At 43.2% G+C, this 14,020-nt stretch overlaps 3 protein-coding genes and 1 long non-coding RNA gene across 6 annotated transcripts in view; 2 read left to right on the top strand and 2 right to left on the bottom strand.

Annotated features, from left to right (window-relative positions):
- The window catches only part of LOC127600613 (membrane-spanning 4-domains subfamily A member 8-like), a 6,239-nt gene extending 6,099 nt beyond the window's left edge, over positions 1–140 (top strand). Inside the window, exon 6 of the mRNA XM_052065302.1 lies at positions 1–140. Coding sequence (XP_051921262.1) covers positions 1–57 — 57 coding nt within the window. The 3' untranslated portion in view covers positions 58–140.
- Positions 141–1,257: 1,117 nt separating this feature from the next.
- On the top strand, positions 1,258–9,164 carry LOC127600541 (uncharacterized). 3 transcript variants are annotated; one of them, XM_052065203.1, is made up of 12 exons: positions 1,258–1,382; positions 1,554–1,664; positions 1,808–1,864; positions 3,908–4,081; positions 4,153–4,263; positions 5,213–5,244; positions 5,853–5,994; positions 6,389–6,499; positions 6,582–6,638; positions 7,544–7,702; positions 7,827–7,937; positions 8,232–9,164. In XM_052065203.1, the coding sequence occupies exons 1-12, from the start codon at positions 1,338–1,340 to the stop codon at positions 8,352–8,354; spliced, it is 1,233 nt and encodes a 410-aa protein (XP_051921163.1). In that variant the 5' UTR covers positions 1,258–1,337; the 3' UTR covers positions 8,355–9,164. The 3 variants fall into 3 exon arrangements, with proteins under 3 accessions (XP_051921163.1, XP_051921161.1, XP_051921162.1); XM_052065201.1 differs by lacking the exon at positions 3,908–4,081 and adding an exon at positions 2,570–2,743; XM_052065202.1 differs by lacking the exons at positions 3,908–4,081; positions 4,153–4,263 and adding exons at positions 2,570–2,743; positions 2,815–2,925.
- Positions 7,756–8,354, bottom strand: LOC127600696 (uncharacterized). Its single transcript, XR_007962400.1, has 2 exons — positions 8,244–8,354; positions 7,756–7,950 (listed from the first exon to the last, which is right to left on the bottom strand). It is a non-coding gene; the product is annotated as an uncharacterized LOC127600696 (long non-coding RNA).
- On the bottom strand, positions 8,861–14,006 carry LOC127600592 (uncharacterized). Its single transcript, XM_052065275.1, has 6 exons — positions 13,796–14,006; positions 13,006–13,128; positions 11,774–11,830; positions 10,308–10,508; positions 9,753–9,872; positions 8,861–9,276 (listed from the first exon to the last, which is right to left on the bottom strand). Exons 1-6 carry the CDS (start codon positions 13,970–13,972, stop codon positions 9,205–9,207), a joined length of 750 nt encoding a protein of 249 aa, XP_051921235.1. The 5' UTR covers positions 13,973–14,006; the 3' UTR covers positions 8,861–9,204.
- Positions 14,007–14,020: the final 14 nt, after the last annotated feature.

The following is a 14,020-nucleotide window of genomic DNA, read 5'->3' as shown; positions in this document are numbered from 1 at the left end:
AGCCGTGATGACCCGGAAGGTGGATTCAAGCCACTCCTGGAGGAAGTCGAGGCCTAACATGCACCGTAGTCTTTACATTTGTCTTTTTCAACGTGCACCTTATATCTACCGAATGCACTCGCATGTCTGGAGTATAAAATGTTTTTTAAAAAGGCACATCTTCCTAATTTTTGCACTTTTCTCAAGATGCGGCGGATTTGAGTTGAATTTTGTGTGTGTGTGTGTGTGTGTGTGTGCTCGGCGGCATTGACAATTGATGCATTTGGAACATTTATTTTTTCACACTTGCAACGTATCTCTCTTTTTCAAGCTCAGAAAATATTGACAAATAAAATTACAAGGACATTTCAGAATTGTTTTTCTTGCCTTTTTGCCCCCCCCCCCCCCCCCCCCCCAGCGCTATGCACTCCCTGCAGATTCACCTGAAATACAAAAAAAAAATACTTAACGGGCTCCCGTTTTCAATCGCAACATGTATTTGCAGAATCAAAATACCGTTTTCATCGCCTGCATTTGATTCAATATCGCACCAATAAAACTGGGAAGATTAAAGTAAATAAAATTGATTTTTTAAATGTTGAAATTATTGAGATTACGAAATGTATTTTTTAGGTAAATAGATTTTAATGAACCGCTTGCAGAGAAAATCACTGCTTGTGTAGACTTGAAAGTCTACACAACTCTGTTCAAATGGCAACTGTTTGGGATACGAAAATAAAAGACAAATTATTTGACCTCTTTTTCAAATAAAAATGAGTATGACAACGTGGTGAGTTGCACAACTGTGCACACCCTCTTATAGTTGACCTCTTAACGCCTACTGCTATTTCAAGAGCCTTGAAATATACCATATCAAAGTTCAGATGTTGTTGTCTTTTCCAACCTTTTTTTTTTATTTTTTACTTGGGTGGTATTATTGTCTTAAAAATTTTTTTAGAAGAATGTTCCCTTGGCTTATTTTTTTTCCTCACACAAATTTGGCATTGGAACAGTGGTGTTAAGACGTTTTACGTACAATGTCTTGACTGTGAACTTTTCTGTATTTTTATTTTTATTTTTTTAAGCGTGTTGTTGCATTTAAACAAGCTCACATTTGAAGCATGATTTTAAAAAGCGCCAGGAAGGAACATGAGCAAATAAAGGAACAATAGCGGATTTCTCTCAGCATATTTCCACTTGATAACAATGTTAGTTTTTGCCAGGTGGCCGCTTTCATGCCCCCCCCCCCCCAAAAAAAACCCAAAGCCGTCCGCTCAGCTTCCACTTGTGTACAACTGTTCCATCATTCTTGGAATTTGAACTCCAAGGCCTGGAAGACGCTTCGGCTTGGTGGCAACATGTCACCGTCTAACGCGGAAGCGTGTCTCATCTCAGCCCTTGGGGTGAGAAAGCGTACTGTGCTTATTTGCCTTTCTGTTACTCTTCCAGTCTCTCTAGCAGAGATAACATGGTGTAAAAATATCATAGTGGTAGTGAATAATATCTTTTTTTTTTGTTGTAATGGCTCTTGGAGAATGAAGTCATATTTTGTCTGTATTGTTGCTGTTTTGTAGACGGTGGAGATCCTGGTAGGCACGTTCAACATCGGCCTCGGGCCAGGGCGGACCAGCACTGCCTCTGCAGACTTGGCCGCTTTGGGTGCTGCCTATTGGATGGGGGCTGTGGTATGTTGCCATTATGATATGCAATACACACACACGCACGCACACACACACACACACACACACACACACTCGTATCAGGTCTTATCCCTCAATAGAAGACTTGAAAAGAATGTTTGGTCTCCTAATTGAAAATCTTTTGTCAGTTCATTGTGACAGGAATCATGTCAGTTTTGTCTGCACGCTCGCCGTCTCCTGGCCTGGTGAGTCCTCACTCCTAAAGTCTGCCACTATTTTTCACGAATTGCCCCATTTTTTATATACCAACCACAGGTATAATTAGTAAATAATTGTTTGAACCATGGGCAGCCCGGTAGTCCAGTGGTTAGCACGTCGGCTTCACAGTGCAGAGGTACCGGGTTCGATTCCAGCTCCGGCCTCCCTGTGTGGAGTTTGCATGTTCTCCCCGGGCCTGCGTGGGTTTTCTCCGGGTGCTCCGGTTTCCTCCCACATTCCAAAAATATGCGTGGCAGGCTGATTGGATGCTCTAAATTGTCCCTAGGTGTGAATGTGAGCGTGGATGGTTGTTCGTCTCTGTGTGCCCTGTGATTGGCTGGCAACTGATCCAGGGTGTCCCCCGCCTACTGCCCGAAGACAGCTGGGATAGGCTCCAGCACCCCCCGCGACCCTAGTGAGGATTAAACGGTTCAGAAAATGGATGGATGGGGAACATAAAATGCTTGCAATATCTCATATCTTAGTGCTGTTAAAAATGAAGATAATTTGCAAGAAACATAAAGTCGATGCACATGATTAGTCTTTGCAGGCCGCTTAAAATGATTTTCCGGGACGGATCTGATCCCCGTTTCTTGAGTTACTGAGTTACATTCTGGCCGTGAATTGAACTGCCAAGTTCATGTCGTAGCTGTGACGTTATGTTGCCGTTGCGTGATGATGTGGTATTGCAGAAGTGTTTCACGAGCCTGCTGAACCTAGCCTGCACCATTTTTGCGCTGGCCGCCTTGGTTTTGTACGCGGCCGATGCAGAAAACGCTTCCGTCCTGTGGATGTGCCAACCAGGATTTGAAAGACGAGGACAGCGATTGGATGCTGATTGCGAAACGGTGGCTTTCTTGGCAGAGGTAAACCTCCGCTAGGGAGACGGTGGGGATGCTTTTTGTCATGATCGTCATCATCATCATCTTGTTGTCAGAGGCTGCTGACGTTTTCCGATGCCACTCTGATGGCGCTGGCCGTCGTTCTGCTCTACGTCAACCTCAAGCTGGCCACTGTAGTCATCAAGGCTCCCGTCGCCAGGCAAGAGGTAGCCGTCCATACCTATTGCGGCCTGCTTATGACACTTTGTGACACTCTAGAAAGAGCTAGCTTAATGCTAATTAGTGCCGCGGTGCTTGAACACCTTTCAGCAAAAAAAATCAATTGGTTCAGTAACGACATGTAGAGTCCTTATCGTCATATTTTCTTTATCATCTGCGTCGAAAAACTAGTGCCGCATCAATGAGATCAGCGAGCTAACCCTCCCGACTTTTGTTGAAAATGCTTTTTGGTGGTTGTGTTGCTGCTTGTTAAATAATTTTTTTGGGCTTGAGGAATGTTTTTCTCCCCTGCCCTCCAAGTACATATTTATGGGGGAGGAGCACGCTCCCCCTTTTTAAAAATTGTATTTATTTATTTAGTCTCGGGCGGCCCGGTAGTCCAGTGGTTAGCATGTCGGCTTCACAGTGCAGAGGTACCGGGTTCGATTCCAGCTCCGGCCTCCCTGTGTGGAGTTTGCATGTTCTCCCCGGGCCTGCGTGGGTTTTCTCCGGGTGCTCCGGTTTCCTCCCACATTCCAAAAATATGCGTGGCAGGCTGATTGGATGCTCTAAATTGTCCCTAGGTGTGAATGTGAGCGTGGATGGTTGTTCGTCTCTGTGTGCCCTGTGATTGGCTGGCAACTGATCCAGGGTGTCCCCCGCCTACTGCCCGAAGACAGCTGGGATAGGCTCCAGCACCCCCCGCGACCCTAGTGAGGATTAAACGGTTCAGAAAATGGATGGATGGGGAACATAAAATGCTTGCAATATCTCATATCTTAGTGCTGTTAAAAATGAAGATAATTTGCAAGAAACATAAAGTCGATGCACATGATTAGTCTTTGCAGGCCGCTTAAAATGATTTTCCGGGACGGATCTGATCCCCGTTTCTTGAGTTACTGAGTTACATTCTGGCCGTGAATTGAACTGCCAAGTTCATGTCGTAGCTGTGACGTTATGTTGCCGTTGCGTGATGATGTGGTATTGCAGAAGTGTTTCACGAGCCTGCTGAACCTAGCCTGCACCATTTTTGCGCTGGCCGCCTTGGTTTTGTACGCGGCCGATGCAGAAAACGCTTCCGTCCTGTGGATGTGCCAACCAGGATTTGAAAGACGAGGACAGCGATTGGATGCTGATTGCGAAACGGTGGCTTTCTTGGCAGAGGTAAACCTCCGCTAGGGAGACGGTGGGGATGCTTTTTGTCATGATCGTCATCATCATCATCTTGTTGTCAGAGGCTGCTGACGTTTTCCGATGCCACTCTGATGGCGCTGGCCGTCGTTCTGCTCTACGTCAACCTCAAGCTGGCCACTGTAGTCATCAAGGCTCCCGTCGCCAGGCAAGAGGTAGCCGTCCATACCTATTGCGGCCTGCTTATGACACTTTGTGACACTCTAGAAAGAGCTAGCTTAATGCTAATTAGTGCCGCGGTGCTTGAACACCTTTCAGCAAAAAAAATCAATTGGTTCAGTAACGACATGTAGAGTCCTTATCGTCATATTTTCTTTATCATCTGCGTCGAAAAACTAGTGCCGCATCAATGAGATCAGCGAGCTAACCCTCCCGACTTTTGTTGAAAATGCTTTTTGGTGGTTGTGTTGCTGCTTGTTAAATAATTTTTTTGGGCTTGAGGAATGTTTTTCTCCCCTGCCCTCCAAGTACATATTTATGGGGGAGGAGCACGCTCCCCCTTTTTAAAAATTGTATTTATTTATTTAGTCTCGGGCGGCCCGGTAGTCCAGTGGTTAGCATGTCGGCTTCACAGTGCAGAGGTACCGGGTTCGATTCCAGCTCCGGCCTCCCTGTGTGGAGTTTGCATGTTCTCCCCGGGCCTGCGTGGGTTTTCTCCGGGTGCTCCGGTTTCCTCCCACGTTCCAAAAACATGCGTGGCAGGCTGATTGAACACTCTAAATTGTCCCTAGGTGTGAGTGTGAGTGCGAATGGTTGTTCGTTTCTGTGTGCCCTGCGATTGGCTGGCAACCGATTCAGGGTGTCCCCCGCCTACTGCTCGAGGACAGCTGGGATAGGCTCCAGCACCCCCCGCGACCCTAGTGAGGATGAAGCGGCTCAGAAGATGAATGAATGAATATTTAGTCTCTCCTCCAGAGCGATGTAATAAACTTGTATGTCAAGGGACCGATGGATTTGTTTTTCACAGGTGCTTTCATTCGGAGTCACCTTGCATGGCATCTAGAAAGCTTTTAATGTGAAGGACCCAAAGATCCGACAGGAAGTGTGCCTTAGCCTACTCTTTGTGGACGTTTGAGATTTGTCTTAGTGCACTTACCTTTTCAGATGACTGCTGGCCGAGAGCGAAGAACCAGCGGGTAAGAATTTTCATTTTATTTTGTATACTGTATAGTTTCAATCTTGAAAGTATCCGACTGTCACTTCAAAATAAATTCCTGTCCTGTTTGCCCCAAATTATGGAACTTTTTGTAATATATATTTTAATTATATATACACACAACTCCCCTCCTCATAAAATGGTTCTCTTTTTTTTCTTAAGAATAAAATCAATTTTTGAAAAAGATCCTCTTTCCCTCCCTCAAAGGTATGCAAGTTTTTGTTGAAAACACTAAAACAATTTTTTAAATATACACTGCCCCAAAATTTACAACTTTTCTGTGAAAATACAGTATGCCTTTTTTTAAAAAATGCTGAAAAATATTCAGTTTTATTTTCTTATACTGATGCCGTATTGGGAGAAAAAAATGGAGGGTTTTTGTAGAGGCAAATGCCTGAAGCCAAGCATATTTGTGGTACTTTTGTGTCAACATTCCGACGTGCAACTGGAAAAAAAAAATCTACCTTGAGCAACGCTAACAGACAAAACAATTGCTGTCATTTTCAATTCGTATTCTTTCTGATTGTCTGTAGTTGTGTCGGCGTGCATACGTAGCTACGTCCCTAATGAGGTGTGTCATCTCTCCAGTATGTCCCTGACAGTGGTGGGAGACAAAAGGGTTGCCGTGGTGACGCTAGCAACCAATCAGATGAGCGCGATGGGCTTGATTCAAAGTTGCTGCTGCTCGCCTTGCAGGGTGATAAAGAGCGAGGCCAAAGTTGTTCTTGGGGTAACGACAATGACCTCTGACTCTATGTGCACACCTATTTTTAATGAGTCGATGACGTCATCATATTCCAATTGTACAAATATAACTTTAAAAGACTAATATTGTCCTATCGGTAGAAAAAGTACAGATTTGATCTTGAAATGTGACTTTTGTCGCAAAAAAATTCTTTAATCTCATGCTATTTGTATCTCTGGAAAAAATACATTTGTTTAATTTTATTTTGACAAAAATAATTTTGGGAAGTCCAATTTTTATGCTAACTCTTTTTGAATGCACTCAAGTTTTGTACTTTTCCAGTTGGCTGGAACCTGTGACGTCATTGCAGACTATGTTTCGATAGGCTAGGCTATGCTAAGCTATGTGCTTTTTGGGGTGTTGCTATGATATGTTGCAGACCATCCAGATCCTGGTGGGAGTGGTCAACATGGGCTTGGGTGCCGGCAGGACACGGACACGCCCCGGAGATTTGGCCAGTGTGGGAGCCGCTTACTGGATCGGGACCGTGGTAACGACGACATTCGAAGACGCCGAACATTTTGCTATGAGAAGATGACTCGCTTTCCATCTTTTTTCTGTTATTTTTGTAGTTCATCATCGCAGGAGTTTTGTCGCTTTTGTCGGGTCAGTGCCCGTCCTGCTGCTTTGTGAGTACAGCCCATATGGGCTCCCTCTAGTGGCCAGCAAAATAATTACTACCGAAATACTGTTTAGTTGTATTTAACTATGAAGAGCAAAATATTTGCAATTATTCTGAAAGAATAGTTTATTTTGAAACTTTTACAAAGAGAAAATTTGTGCTAATGTTTTGGTGCAACACTTTTCAATAATCAGTTCTTCAATAAGTTTTTAAAAGTAGAGCTAGGCTCAGTGTGGAACATGTCAAACCAAGGTGGCATTACAAATTTGATACATTTTGTTAGTTTTCTTTGCTGTTATTGATCAAATTACAGTATATGGGAATGATCCATTAAAAAAATCACAAATATTTATATAACATTTAAATGCGCTATTAATGCAGTTAACTTTTTTTTTTGGGTCTACCTAACCAATGAGCTCTTCGAATGAGCTAGTTTGCGTCTCAGTTAAAAATGTAATTTGTGTTCATGTTGGTACATTAATAACACAAATTGAAAGAGAGCAAGAGCAATGCATAAGACAAATATATTGTCCAAACCAATCTCTCCATTTCAAGTAAACAAATCAAACATTTTTTCCAAGCTAGCTTATCTGCCCACAGTTGTACAGTGTAAAAATAAACTTATTGCCATCGCTTTCTCTTGGCATTAAAAAAAAACAGCATTTAAGAGAATTTGATGACTAGCAATCTTCAGCAAAAAAACTAGCCTGACCTAAAATGCAACTTGTTTGAATTTTCCTGTCAAATTCAGTATCAAAGAAAATAGTAAATAAAACCACTTGGTGCTTAGTAGACTAGCATAAAAACTACATATGACACAGTACAAAAAAAAATCTGCAGAACCTGTGATGGTGGCTGTGGCGGATTTACTGTACATGAAAAATCTTTTTTTTTCATATTGATTGTCGTCAGGCTGGCTTGACAGTGACTGCCAACGTGTTGTGCGCCGTCCTGTCGGTGGTGGCCGTGGTTTTGTACGCGTTGGATCTGGCGGGGCTGTCCGTTAATTTGTTCTGTGGCAGCAGCTCATTGTACGGCGGCGGCTGTGAAGATGTGGCCCTGTACGCTATCGTAAGTCAACTTTGGCGTACATGGCATGCACACAAAGAATATACCAAAACTCCGAGGTATATATTTATCCTCTGCAAGGAGCGACAACCGTAACTTCTCCATTTTCGTATCTGTTTATGGGCAGCGGCTGACTCGAGGGATGGACATCACGCTGCTGGTTTTGGCTGTTTTGGTGCTTTGTGTCAGCATCAGCATGAGTGTGCTCGCCGTCGGTGCTGAGCCTCCGCAGGAACAGGTACACACAACTACTAAAACAATACACCACGAATTTCATCAAGTCAACAACTCTACCTCCAAAGTCCTTGTTCTCTTTATTTTTTAATTCCTTTTCCTTAATTGCTATCTTCAATTTGAGTGTGTGGGACAATGAGATGCAGTTATTTATTTACAGGGGGAAAAAAGTGTTTGGATTTATCAGATTGAAATTGATTTTTTTTTTAATTGCTTAGTTTCCTTTGTTTAAGCAGGTAAGGCAATTGAGAAGACAGTTTGTCATTTGGACTAAGGTGTCTTTGTTTTGTGGCTGCAGTGGGAATCAGACCTTGAATGTCTCCATCCGGGGGTAAAGATGCTCCTCCTGGACCTGGACCAAGACAGTTCTGCTTTAAGTGGACCACACAAACAAGCGGGAGGAATCTTCAGAAACAAATAATGGCGATTGCTGATTATAGTCATGTGCTTTCTTCACTGTATATTCCACACCTGAATATTCACTTTGTGGCTAACCACCTGATTTGGAATTTTTGTTGTTTTTAAGGCAGAACATGACGAGATTAATATCAAAATATTTTTTTCCTTTGTAGAAAAACAACTGTACCATGTCAAAAAAAAATTCAAGAAAGAAATATACTCAAGAACTGAAATAGAATGTTATTTTTGAAAAATGTCATATTTCTAAAAGGAAAAAAATAGTATTAATTCCAAGACTCTTGTTTGGTGGGGGGCGGAGGAGGTTGTAATACTACTAAGATTCAAATTGTATTTTCTAAAAGAAAATAATTGATACATTTGTATATTGTTTATGAATATGTAGTTAAGTTTTGGCGTCAACAAAATATTTTAACAGCAGAGTTCTAGTTCAATAGTGACACAATGTTAGTGATTCAACACAACTACCAAAATCAATCATTTTGTGAATTAAAAGAAAAAAATCCAAACTGGTGTTGTGACACATTATTTATTTCACAACGAACAACCTATAGATTTTTTTTAAAACATGCAAAATCTCTCTTTCACTTCCAGTATACAAGAAGATAGTATTAAAAAAAAACAATTACCATATCAGCAAGTGCAATTAGAAGCGGAAAATCAATGTAGAAATTCTGCCAAGTTTGTAAACGTTTGAAATGATATGAAACCGGCCATGATTCAATAAGTGCATGAAGTATCCAAACGATATTATAAAAGTGCTGTTAGAGATACTGTAAAGTGGCAGCATGATAAAGGCTCCAGCGTATACAAAGCAGAAAGTTTCCCAGATGATAAAGAAAAAAATTCCTGTTTTAGGCTGAAGGTTTGGCGATGACTTCCTCCTCCTCCGGAAGCGCCTTGTATACTTCTGGATCATCAACGCCCTAAAAATAATACACAAACGTTTGAGTTCCACACACAGACGCATGTAACGATATCCGTACGTTTTCTTCATTCAATAACATGAATGCACTTCAATTGTGAAAGTCTTTGTGTGCTACAATGGCTGTTGTGTACTGCCCCCAGCTGGTCGAGGCGTTCATAGCAACTGGATCAGCACGATGTGCATTCAATGGAAGCCTAAAATATGTCAAAACCCATTATTTATTAACATTTTATTAACTTATGCTAAGTTTTTTATAAAGTTTGTATTAATCGTCATTTATTTTACGGGCCAAGATTGGAACAGTTGAATCTTTGGCTGTTGTTGCCCTGCTGGTAGCTGATGACACCAGCAAGACTATACTCAACTGTACTCAACTACAGTATATAAAGACCTCCTAAATTGCTTCCCATGTTTAATTTTTTTTTTTCAAACAAGAGGTCAATTTGACTCGGTAACATGATAAGTTGGTGTTACCTGGCATTTCTTTTCGCCCCTCCTTAGAACCTTGCAGGCCAAGATCGCGGCACTGAGTGACAGGAACAGCTGCACGACAGCCAATAGCAGCAGGACACCGTTGATGCCTCTCAGAAACATCTGGAGACGGCACAGTCATGTTATCAAGGGCCTCAGATCAGGTGGGTGCTTTGGGAAGAACTGCAAGCATGTTTTTTGAGATGTGGAGAAAAAAGGCTACCAAAAAAAAATAATTCCACTGGTCCCATAAGAAATAACAGAAAAACAAAATTGAACGCCTCTCAACCACAAAATATGAACATCAGGAGTACGCTCAATTTTGTACACTAGCAAACATTTTGAAAGAAAAATATTTCCTAATTCCAAATTGTTTTGTAAAAAAAAAAGGGACCAACATTTTTATTTTATTCATCTGTAATTCAGCTATTGGGATTTCATGATGACAAATATTGGAATCTGCACAATAAAATAATCCAAGACGGATCGGGCTTTTTTACTGCATAGTTCGGTCATAATTGAATTTACTTGATATGTAAAAAGGCGCTGAAGTCTTACAAGCATGTGGTCACTCCCCTGCCAGCATCGTTTTTCCAAGTATTTCTCGTTGGGACTCAGCGTGGGGTTGTCCGGGGTCCAGTAGTCAGGCTGGCATATTTGGTCCCAAATGTCAATGTCGCCGATGTTGATGGCACACAGGATCAGGTTGACTATGGCGAATAACATGCCACAGATGTTCAGAAAGGCATTGACGATGACCTAAAACAAAAAAAAACATTTCGATTTATTAAAATGCACTTAAACTTATTGAAAGCTACTTTTCAAAGTAATCCTTAGCATTCGTTACTCTCTTGCCGTCAAAAAAGGGTACGTTATTAAGACTGAATGATTTTGAAAAATAAAACCGCAATTGCTATTTACGATGCGGACCCCCACCCCCCCCCCCGCCCCTTCAAGGTCCATCCATCCATCCATCTTCTACCGCCGGGTCGCGGGGGCAACAGCTTTAGCAGGGAAGCCCAGACTTCCCTCTCCCTAGCTACTTCGTCCAGCTCTCCCCGGGGGATCCCGAGGCGTTCCCAGGCCAGCTGGGTGACATAGTCTCTCCAGCGTGTCCTGGGTCTTCCTCGGGGTCTCCTCCCAGTGGGACATGCCCGGAACACCTCACCAGGGAGGCGTTCAGGAGGCATCCGAATCAGATGCCCAAGCCACCTCATCTGGCTCCTCTCGATGTGGAGGAGAAGCGGCTCGACTCGGAGCCCCTCCCGGATGACCGAGCTTCTCACCTTATCTCTAAGGGAGAGCCCGGACACCCTGCGGAGTCTATGGTCACGAGCTATGGGTCGTGACCGAAAGAACGAGATCCCGGATACAAGCGGCCGAAATGAGTTTTCTCCCTTCAAGGTCCTCACCCATTTTTTTTTTTTTAACTAACACAACGGATAAACGAATCCGTATTACAATAAACAACAAATGTATTAAATGTTTAGGTTGGAAAATAATGGCAAATGAACTACTTCAAATCAAAGTTATTCACTTTGACGTGCGGGCTTTCGAATGCTAAAATTCTTCCAAATAAGCGTAAACAAACTAAGTCAGGAAGACACAAGTCAGATTCCCACAACATTGCAAACAAATTTGTCGCTTCATCACTTCATGTTTTTTTTTTTCATGAAACAATATACACTCATCTTATCTAGACGCTATCAATGAACGAACGGCATCTACGTAATGTCTCCGAAGGCGTTTAGCCTCTCAAGCATCATCAGTTTCCAACTTGCTTCCAGGCAAAGGCCTCTTTGCAAATTATTTTTAACGACAGTTGTTGTTTTTTTTTTTAAAATCCCAAATGTTTTTTTTTTACCTCCAACTCGAAACACGTTAGCTTGGCCACATCAACTTTAGCGGGTGCATGTCAATGCTAACGGTAAATGCTAACATATAAAGCAAAACGTCGAACAGTCGAGAAGGTTATTTGTCCCCCAAAATGTTTTTTTTCCCCCCAATGTAAAAATGTTGCTCACCAGACATCGACTCGGGTACTTCTGAGACAAAATGCAGACGATGCCGAAGAGCACAAACTACAGGAGAAGCAGAAAGAGAAACAATAGATCAAATTTGCAGAAACATTCGTCATTTTAATCACAATCGCAAGCGCAAGTCTTCTCTTGTGGTAGTTTTTTGGGACAGATCAATGTGACCTGCTTCCTATACATAACCAAAAGTAACATTGACACACACACGAGAGAGTTAATATTTCATTCATTCATTCATCTTCCGAGCCGCTTGATCCTCACTAGGGTCGCGGGGGGTGCTAGAGCCTATCCCAGCTGTCTCCGGGCAGTAGGCGGGGGACACCCTGCGGTTGCCAGCCAATCGCAGGGCACACAGAGACGAACAACGATTCGCACTCACACTCACACCTAGGGACAATTTAGAGTGTTCAATCAGCCTGCCATGCATATTTTTGGAATGTGGGAGGAAACCGGAGCACCCGGAGAAAACCCATGCAGGCCCGGGGAGAACATGCAAACTCCACACAGGGAGGCCGGAGCTGGAATCGAACCCGGTACCTCTGCACTGTGAAGCCGACGTGCTAACCACTGGACTTACCGGGCCGCCTCCTCACTAGGGTCGCGGGGGGTGCAGGAGCCTATACCAGCTGTCTTCGGGCAGTAGGCGGGGGACACACTGAATCGGTTGCCAGCCAATCGCAGGGCACACAGAAACAAACAACCATTCGCACTCACACTCACACCTAGGGACAATTTAGAGTGTTCAATCAGCCTGCCACGCATGTTTTTGGAATGTGGGAGGAAACCGGAGCACCCGGAGAAAACCCACGCAGACCCGGGGAGGTCATGCAAACTCCACACAGGGAGGCCGGAGCTGGAATCGAACCCGGTACCTCCGCACTGTGAAGCCAACGTGCTAACCACTGGACTACCGGGCCGCCCAGAGTTAATATTTTTAGAAAGCATATTTATTGTCGTTTCATTTTCAACTTTGTTTCCCCTTCTCCATTAAGCCAATGAAAGTTGAAGAGTGTATTAAACTCTCTGTACCTTCCACTAACAACCCAGGCTAAACATCGTTCCCGCTCGCCATATACAGTTTGACTCTCAGCTCAGATGTGGCACATCAACATACTTCCTGGACGCTAATTACTACTTAGCCTGGGCCGTGGAGGCTTCTCAGGGTGTTTTTCGAAAAAGTGGCAGATTACTCGACTGAATGTGGCCGTTGCTTCACTTACCACTGGTCCCATCCATAAGGAGAACAAATTGACGTCCATGTCCCACCAAGGGTTTTCGTAACCGCCGAACATGGGGATGATGCCGACAGCAATGGTGGTTAAGCCCACCATGATCTGGAGGGCCTATGATGGAGAGAACCCAGCATGTGTCATCGCCGGCTCGTCCTGACTAAATGAATACCCGAAAAATTTGTGATGTTGGCTTTTGGGGTGAAATTTCACAATGGCGCGAAAATTAGACGAATTCTTTTTTTTTTTTCAGGACTGACCCCTTTAGTTGTCGAGGATGCCCACATTTGGAGTCAATGTTTAGTAAAAGGGAAAATATGGCGTTTCATATTTTCAACATGTTGATTTTTTTCTCCTTTGTTTTCAAATTCTAACCAAAAAAAAAAAGAATGAAAAGTTTTCGACAGTAAATTCATTTGTCCAACATAACTAGGTATCTAAAATATTGATCTTTCACTTATTTGTTTTAAATTTGGACAAAAAACAAAAAGTATGGGGAGGTCCTAGGATCACCTCTTAAATGAATTGTCCAGTTTTCAAATAATGGTGAGTAGATTAAAAAAAAACACTGAACGTATATTTGTGTCATTATGTTTTGCGCAACTTGTTGTTCTATAGCAAGAACCTCTCCATTTCTGTGAGTCCTCCAGTGCACAACCTGCTGATGACACTAAATTACGGTATACAGCAGCAGTAGAATTTCGCTCGATGGTGAACTATCGCCCCAAAAGCGCAATCGGCCCAACTGTCGTATTTGACGTGTGTTCGCTTGAAAGCTCACCCCCAGTATGGCTTGAGAAGAGCCCATATTCGCCTTCAGGTGCTGGGACACCTCATAGCACGAGGGGCAGTAGCACAGGCCCTTGATGAGATGGCACAAAGGAGGCCAGTTGCTTTCGGGGTCCGACGTCAGCGTCAACACGGTGACTCCGGGGGCCCTGGTGATACTCAGAGGCATCCTGCCGTCTGAAAAAAAAAGTGTTTGGGGGTTTTTTTTGCCTTCTTC

Source organism: Hippocampus zosterae, chromosome 5, assembly GCF_025434085.1.
Source record: "Hippocampus zosterae strain Florida chromosome 5, ASM2543408v3, whole genome shotgun sequence".
Classification (NCBI taxonomy): Eukaryota; Metazoa; Chordata; class Actinopteri; order Syngnathiformes; family Syngnathidae; genus Hippocampus; species Hippocampus zosterae.
Note: the sequence above shows the minus strand (reverse complement) of the source record. Positions and strands in the feature narration are given on the sequence as shown.